The sequence below is a fragment of the Sinocyclocheilus rhinocerous genome, unplaced genomic scaffold (genome assembly GCF_001515625.1).
Source record: "Sinocyclocheilus rhinocerous isolate Xijiao unplaced genomic scaffold, SAMN03320098_v1.1 scaffold540, whole genome shotgun sequence".
NCBI lineage: Eukaryota > Metazoa > Chordata > Actinopteri > Cypriniformes > Cyprinidae > Sinocyclocheilus > Sinocyclocheilus rhinocerous.
Genome location: NW_015653461.1, coordinates 325,459 through 334,324, shown reverse-complemented (window position 1 = coordinate 334,324; position 8,866 = coordinate 325,459). Strand labels below are relative to the sequence as shown.

Below are 8,866 nucleotides of genomic sequence, written 5' to 3'. Positions count from 1 at the left end.
TCTTTTTCAGATGCACGTCTGCTGTGGTTTCACAATTTTGCCATCCACAAAAAAAATAACTGAATCTTGTTTACAAACTATTTTAATTTCAAACGTGCACTGATCTGGACAAAGTCAACATGAAACGCATTCACAACTCATTTGAATTCAAATTCAGCCTTTTTCAAACCTATGTTTACATATGTTGTTTCTGCATTCTTTATTAAGTTAAGCAGTATTATTTTTATTGGAATAAAGCACACAATAAAACCAGAAACGTACTACATAGAACATGGGATGACTGTAAGATATTACAGTGCTGGTTAAGGAAGTAGGAACTGAAAATGTAAGATTAGTGTAAATGCATTTTCATTTTTCAATATGCATACACATCGTTATTATCAGCACTTGAAATCCCACATATAGAAGCATATAGTAAATGAATTTAAATTATATTTAATACATTAACTTAAACATTACAGACCACACTGTAAGCAGCATCTAATTTACACACATTCTGATACAAAACTGTTAATGCATTGATTTGTATATTGTATCAAATTAAATAAAAAACAATATAATGACATTTTGTGGGGCTGCATGACAAAATGAATCTAAAATTCTATTGGATATAAATGTCTAATCGGATGAGAAATGGATATATTTTACATGTGGGAATACATAGGCTAAACATAATGACGTCGTCATTTATGATTTAAGTTGGACAATGGAATTTTAGTTTATTCAGTAAATTCTTCTTCCTGTCTTTTTAATTCAAATCCCAATCCAGCATCTTGTGTCTCAGGTGTCAAATAAGTGCAGGTGTGTTGTACTTACACTTGAAAACAGCCACCTGGCTCCAGTTCTCCATGTTTTATTTTGCTGACGGTGAGAATCTCCCCAGAGTCTTGAAAAAAAAAATCGTTCTAAAGCTATACTTTTAAATTTTTTTTTATTTCATGCCTTTCTCATGTAACACAATAATGGCTTAAAATGATCTTTTGTGGGTAATTTTTCAGCCAATGCGATTAATATTTGATTAATTTGATTAATTAATCGGCACATTGTATAATTAATTGAATTGGTAGATATGTGGGGGCGTGTTCGAACGAGCCGTTTTAGGTAGGTGTGGCTAACTCTTAACTTTTATAAAGAATATCTCTTTGGATTTGAGACTTTAGTCTTTGCAACTTTACAGATCTTCTTTATGCACCAAGAGCTTGTAACACTCTAAAGAGAAAGGAAAAAATGAAATCGCATCATATGACCCCTTTAAATGAGGGAATAAATAAACATAAAGACGTCATTTATGTTTTATGTTGGACAATGGAATTTTAGTGTCTTCAGTAAATTCTTCTTCATGTCGTTTCAAATCCCAATCCAATATTTTGTGTCTCAGGTGTTAAAAAAGTGCAGATGTTCGGTCCTGGCACTTGAAAACACCTGGCTCCAGTTCTCTATTTTTTATTTTGCTGACGATGAGAATATCCCCAGAGTCTTGTGAAAAAAGCCCATTTGGATTATATTCACCTGCTTTTTCTGAATACTGCATTTAGACGTCCTACTTTTTTTTTTTTTTTTTAAATATTGCTTTTTGCATACTAGTAGTAGTTAAGTATGCATATTCACACGCGGGACAAGTGTGGTAAATTACACATACAAAACTTCCTTCCACTAAACATGATGAACGTAAATAATAAATGACAAAGTTTTCAGTTTGTTTTATGGATAATATCTGCGCAGTAACTTCATTAGTCAGCATCGGATTCGCTCTCATCAACCACGAGTGTTGAGCAATGAGAGCGGTCACGTGATCGAGTGGTGATCAGCTGCTCGTGATCACATGACTCGATCTCTCGGCTGAGCAACAGCAGCAGCAGCAGCAGCAGCAACATGGCATCTTCAAAGCAGTGAGTTTCTTGTTTTATTTTACGGCAGATTTATGTTTTTAGCCATAATCGCGAAACAGTTAATTCATAAACGCGTACAGAGGTGTTTTGTGTTGCTGCGCATGCGTGGAGCGCTGTGTTTGACGTGCAGCAGCGTGTTTTTAATGTTTCTGTCAGATGTTTTGCAGAAGTTTGTGTATTTTATCGTCTTTGATTTGTGTTTCTGTTTTTGTTTTTTGCTTATAAACTGATTTTGGGTGGTGTAAATTCCCTTACAAAAACGTACTATTGTAATTTCATAGTACAGTGGCGATGTTAGATAGCTAGGTCAAAGTTGACCAAGTATGTCTGAAGTGTATTTAATCGTGAAAGTACTACGTTAAATGTGTCTAAATTTGTATCTTTTTGCAGTTGTTTTAAATGGTCTTGTGGTGTTTGTATATTTGTAGTGAAGTAGCGTATAGATATTTCATATAATCTGTCAAAATCTCTTTAACATGCTATTTAAAGTAGTTATATAAGCTATAAGTATAGCATATTCTGAAGGATTCATGTCACTAGCAATACCATGGTGCTGAATTGAAAGGAGTCTGATAATACAAAACATAAATCTGTTGTATGACATTGATGTATGACCAGAAACCCCTGCTTCTAGTTTGTACATTTAATTTAATTCTTAGTAGGTTTTACTGGAGGTTCATTCAGTGCTGTTTTGATTTGTGTTCTAATTTATTCGCAAAATAATTGCTTTTATTGCGTAACTCACTAGTATATGTGATTCTGATTGGTCGTTTGTGAAATTCAGTGATCAAATTTGCATAATAATAATTATTATTGCAATTATTAATATTGTATGTCGGTGCAAATCTGAAATAACCAAAGTATTACTCAACTCAAATATTATATTTCATGTTCGACTATTTATTTTTGCTAAATAGCTGTGTAATCAGGATAATGTGCCGTATGCTGGTGGTTTATTTTGCGATAATTACCATCTGACTGTACATTACCTCTGAATCATGGCAGTTTTTATCAGGATGGATGAGTGTGTAAAGGGTTTAATGTGCAGTGACATGAATCTGAGTGACCTTTGACCACATACAGACGCCCCTGCTGGCTGTTAATCTTTACACGCTCTATCGGTGATAAAGCACTCTGCTGATAAAGCAGTGTTAGCTTGATTTTAATGTTATGATATGGGATAGTTACGTCCCAGGGTGTAAAAAGGGTCAAATGAAAAGCATCGGTTTCTGATTCTGATGGTTGAATCCGAATGGATGCTTTTTGATCAGTGACAGGGCATAGAGGAGAAACAATAATGTACAGTATGTGGAAAATAATGTGTTTTTTTAACTTTAAACCGCATAAACACATTTCATTACACCAAATACACAAAATAATGTTCTTTTTAGCAGCATCATATGACCCCTTTAACTTAATCTGTAAAGGAGTAGTTCACCCAAAAATGAACATTTGCTGAAAATGTGCTCACTCCAAGATGTAGGCGAGTTTGTTTCATCCTCAGATTTGGAGAAATGTAGCATTGCATCACTTGCTCAGCGATGGATCCTCTGCAGTGAATGGGTGCCGTCAGAATGAGAGTCCAAACAGCTGATAAAAACAACACTATAATCCACACCACTCCATCAGCCCATTGGCACCCATTCACTGCAGAGGATCCATGTTTGTTCCCAAGTCTGTTCTGATGAAGAAACAAACCTGGCCTGAAGATGAGTAAAGGTTTCAGCAAATAAATTTTTTTGTGTGAGCTATTGCTTTAAATTTTGCCTGCATGTTTTTCAGCTCTTCTGGCACAGAGATCAGCTGAGCGAATTCTTCCTGTTATCATGTGATCAAATCCAGCTCTTGCATAACATCTGTGTGACACTCACAGAGAATTTAGTTTAGTCTCAGCAGATTTTTTTTTTTTCATTTTTTAGCAAGATTATGTATGTACTTCTTTGTAGTTAAAAATGATCAACCATTAACACAGTTTGTGTGTATGTTGAATAAATAGAAAAGGGAAAGCGCAACAACACAGTATTATTTGCAGTGTTTCATGTGTGTGTTGTGAATAAAGTATGTATTGTGTGGTCTATGACAGGAAGGCAGTGTATTGGCTGGGAAACGATACTCTGAGGGTATCGGCCGCCCTGTTTGCAGAAAACCGAGGGCGTTTGTGTCGAGGCCTGAAAGCTGAGAAGGATGTTCCAGCTGGATCTGTGGTGGTTCTTCAGGGAGGAGAACAGAAGCAGAGATACTGCACCGACACCGACGAGCTCTTCAGACAGGTGCTGCACGCAGACTACAAGTCAAAAACAGTTCGCCATTTACTCTAAAGTGACTGAAATAAGATTAAAGAAGATTTTTGAAAGGCCAACAAAGTTTTGGTAACACTTTGCAAGAATGTTGCTTTTGCTAACATGAACTAACAATGAAAAATAAAGCATTTAAGTAAGCATTTATTAAGCTTATTTAATGTTTTTATATTATATTATATTAATTTTATATTATATTAATACTAATTTTCCCAGCATTAAAGTAAATCATGTGGGCCTGTTTTATTATAATTTTTCTTATTGTTTTTAGGGCTGTCACTAATGACATTTTTATTTCGATTTTTTATTTATTTATTCCGATTAATCTATTGACTAATTTATCGATTAATCTTAACGATTAATTTCCCACAAAAAATTCAACAATTTTAGATTTTATTAAATATTTTATTAAACTATATTTTATTAAACCAAATGAAATCCAAATTTCTATGAAATCCTTTTTTTAAAGCAAAAGTAAAGTGCAACATAGAGTGCAAGAAGCAAGTGTCCATCTCATAGTCCAAATCACTGAAATCAAAGTTCAGTATTATAGTGTAAGAATGATCTATTCATTCATATCCACGTGTTATAGTCTACTAATATTAAAGTTATAATCAAAAAACACTTTTTAAAGGAGTATTTACCAGAAATGTTATTTACCAGAATTTATTTAGGAGAAAAATGTAAATGTGCAGTATTTCTGAAAAAAAAAAAGAAAAAAAACTTTAAAAAAAAGAAAATCAATTAATTAGAGATGCTTCCTATAATTATAATTATTTTTTTAATCTGTGTGACGCATGTAAATAATTAAAGCATATATAGTGTCCGGTTAGTCGACGCGAGCAAAATGAAGTCGAGGATTTTTAAAAGTCGAATAAAATCGATGAATCGCGACAGCCCTAATTGTTTTATACAATAGCTTAGACTGTACATGGCGTAAACAAAACAGAAATAATTCATTAATTACAATTATTTTTTATGACAATTAATCATCAGCACAAAATCCGTATCAGACCTAACTAATACATTATTCAATTAAAACTTGCATTTGCTAATGATATTTAATGGACTTAACATGAACTAACAAAGAACAGTTGTATTTTTATTAGCTAACTTTAAAGAATGATAAATACTGTAACAAATGTATAGCTCATTGTTAGAGAATGCATTAACTAACTTAAAGGGATAGTTCACCCAAAAATGAAAATTTGATGTTTATCTGCTTACCCCCAGGGCATCCAAGATGTAGGTGACTTTGTTTCTTCAGTAGAACACAAACGAAGATTTTTAACACAAACCGTTGCAGTCTGTCAGTCCTATAATGTCAGTGGATGGGAATCACGGCTTTGAGAGTCACAAAACATACACAAACAAAACCAAAGTAAACCCTGCGGCTCGTGATGATACATTGATGTGTAAAGACACAAAATTTGAGAGATAGGTGGTGGTGTTTTTTTTTTATACTTTCAAAGCCGTGATTCCCATTCACCTCCATTATAAGACTGACAGACTGCAACGGTTTGTGTTAAAAATCTCAGTTTGTGTTCTACTGAAGGAACAAAGTCACCTACATCTTGGATGCCCTGGGGGTATAATTAATTAAGACTAAAATAAATAAAAAAAATATATATTTAATGTTAGTCTTAATGACGGCAGTAGCTTCTCAACAAGTGCGATTCAATCTCAAAGAGCGTGGAACTCACTGTGGCGGACAGGCGATGGGGCAGGGAGAGGCTCTCAACACAAGTGCAACTTCCGCCTTATATTCAGTCCAGAGCGTCCTTACTCAACAAGCTGCAGGTGTGTGTGGGCGGAGCTCAACCTCGGGAGAAAGAGAGGAACCAAATTAATATATACACACATACACACAATACCCACAAATGAACAACAAAACTTTGACCGTGACAATATATACACACTTACAATGTACTATATATACTAAAAATTTACTAAAAATGACAAACGCACAACAAAATTACTAAAATTACTAATAGATGCTCTTTTTCTATGCACCGTCATTAGTTACCAAAAAAATGCTGCATGCATCGTGCATCATTGAGTAACGTGTCAGTGACCTTTCTTTTGTTTCTAAATGATTATTGAGTGTTCGTCTTCCCATTATACTCGTTCATAAGTGGTGCTCTTGTTTATGCTATGCTAAATGGTAATTAGTGTTGGCAAGAGGCGCGTGAGTTCAGACCTTTTATTTCAGCGCTACGGTTGGGTGTCTGATAGAGCCCCCTAATTTACTGCATTTACATAAGTTGATTGAACATAATGAGCAGCGTGTTTCTCATTCATTAGCTGCAAAAACAGGCACATCCTGTGTTGTTTGGCAGAGATTGCGCGCCGGTATCTCATGGAGCGAGTCTTGCGATTTAGTGTTGTGATGTTTACTGCTTGAGGGCTTCCTACTTTCATTATAATTTAACTGTAAATAATTCATAACCATTAATTTGCTTGTCTTGTGTTGTAGTTTGTCTTCTTTTTGAAGTGTTAATGTGCACATTTGTAACTTGAATAAAATGCGTGGCACTTTTCTAATTTGTGCTTGTTAATAAGTGCGTGCGAGTTTGCGCGTATCCTGCGGTGATTTTATTTTACTGCTCCATTATGCAATCCGTACTGAATGCACGTGAACTCTGCAATACACTCAAGACAATAAAATGACTCGAGCACAAACGACTCGTCCTCCGTGGATTAGATAGTGCGCTTATCTGATCGTGTTAGAAAGCCAAGCGTTCAGCCTCGGCTGGAGATCTCACTGCAGAGAAGACTGACTAAGAATGGCCTCCTTTTTATTCATGAGTCTGAATTTGAATTAAATTGGCCGCTATCTACAAGATGTTGAACTGGAATGACAAGATACTGTTACTGAAATGCAATTCAAAGAAATTCAACACAGTCACTCAACAGAGAAGTTTCATGAGTCCAACACAAGTACAGGAAAAGTTTTGCAACAAATTTCAAACTTTGATTGATTGATTGATTCATTCATTCATCTTTAAATGTATTTATTTGTACATTTCATTTTCTAATTATTTATTTGTTTATTTATTATGTAAAATTAAATGAATGATAAAAAAGAAAATTAAAAATAAATCATTTAAAAATGAAAAAATACAAAAATGAATGATTACAGTTTGTTTTTACATTTATTTTTTGTTATATTTCAGAAATATTTTTTAAAATATATATTACATCTATTATTTTAATTAATTGTAAATTATTTATTATATTTTTAAATGATTAAATTACTAAATTATTATTTATTTTATCTTTTAAAAATATTTTGTATCATTTAAAAAAAAGTATTTATTATTTATTTATATAATCTTTTTTAAATGATTATATATTTAATATCTTAATTATTAATGTCTGGAAAATGTTTGTAAAAAATTAAATGTGTTATTTAAACATCTACTCTTAAGACTTTTCTTTGAACTTAATTTTTTCTCTCCTCAACTTTTACTGACAATTTTCTGAATCTTATTTACTTGTTAGTTAGCTCAGTGAGATTCTCTTCAAACTGTCGCTCAATCATGACAATAGTTAACCTGAAAAGAAAACTGACAGTAGAAGAAGACCTTTGCAGTGTGTGCAAAGTGCATTGTGTGCAGTTTGTTGCATTATGAATTGCATTCTGGCAAATTTTGTGGCACAGCAATGCATAAAATGATGCATGCATAGTTCATATTCACATACTTGCATAGTGTAGGTTTCAAAGCACAAAAAGCAGCTTTCATAAGGAAAATGGTATCTCCGGTTGTGACAGATGTGACATTATTAACATCAGTATTAATAACACTGAATCCTCTCTGTTATGGCTCGTTGCAGGAATACAGTCCATAGAAACACGGTTACACATGATGGATAGTGTGTATGTATGGAAATAAGCCACTTGTTGCTGTTCAGATCTGTGTAGTTGGATGATTATGTGCAGAAGAGGCTCTTGAACCTCTCACTGAGTTCAGTGTGTTGTAGATCACAAAACTCGTCGTACAGGATCTCGTTGATGTCTGGGTGTTTAATCTGTGGATGTAGCGCTAACTCATGTTGTTCTGCAGGAGTCGTTTTTCCACTGGACCTTCGGTGTGACGGAGGCCGACTGCTACGGCGCCATCGATGTCAACTCCAAGAAGTCCATCCTGTTTGTTCCCAAGCTGCCGGAGAGCTACTCCACATGGATGGGCGAGTGAGTGCAGACTCTCATTATCTCAGATTCTCTCTGACTTTCGTGCTCACTGACGTCTGCTGATATGATTGCTTTGAAATTCTCTGGAGTCAGCAAACGTTTTATTTTTATGTCTCTTTATAGTTTCATTTTCAGTTTCCTTCCGAGACCCTCAGTGATTTTATTTCACAGATTTAATAGGTTTGCAAATTACAAAGGAACATTCCTGGCTTAATAAGTGAAAAGTGACATGCTGTTGATTTAAAAAAAATATATATATATATATATTTTGTTAAATATAAAAAAAAAAGGTAAAAATGTTGTGGTTGACCTATATAGTAAATATATGTTAATTTTAATGTTTTAATATTTATATGTATATTTTAATAATTATATTATTATATTATATAATAATTATTTGTATTTTACATAATAGTATTTAAAATTAATATATGTAATATATAAATACAAATATTAATTATATATGAACAAAAATCTCTATACAC

The 8,866-nt window shown here is 33.5% G+C and overlaps 1 protein-coding gene across 1 annotated transcript in view; it reads left to right on the top strand.

Moving 5' to 3' along the window:
- The first annotated feature begins 1,790 nt into the window (after positions 1 to 1,790).
- pepd (peptidase D) overlaps positions 1,791 to 8,866 on the top strand; it is a 78,398-nt gene continuing 71,322 nt past the window's right edge. The window contains exons 1-3 of the mRNA XM_016522045.1: positions 1,791 to 1,889; positions 3,973 to 4,159; positions 8,254 to 8,381. Of these exons, the coding sequence (XP_016377531.1) occupies positions 1,873 to 1,889; positions 3,973 to 4,159; positions 8,254 to 8,381 (332 nt within the window). The 5' untranslated portion in view covers positions 1,791 to 1,872. The remainder of the gene's footprint in view (positions 1,890 to 3,972; positions 4,160 to 8,253; positions 8,382 to 8,866) is intronic.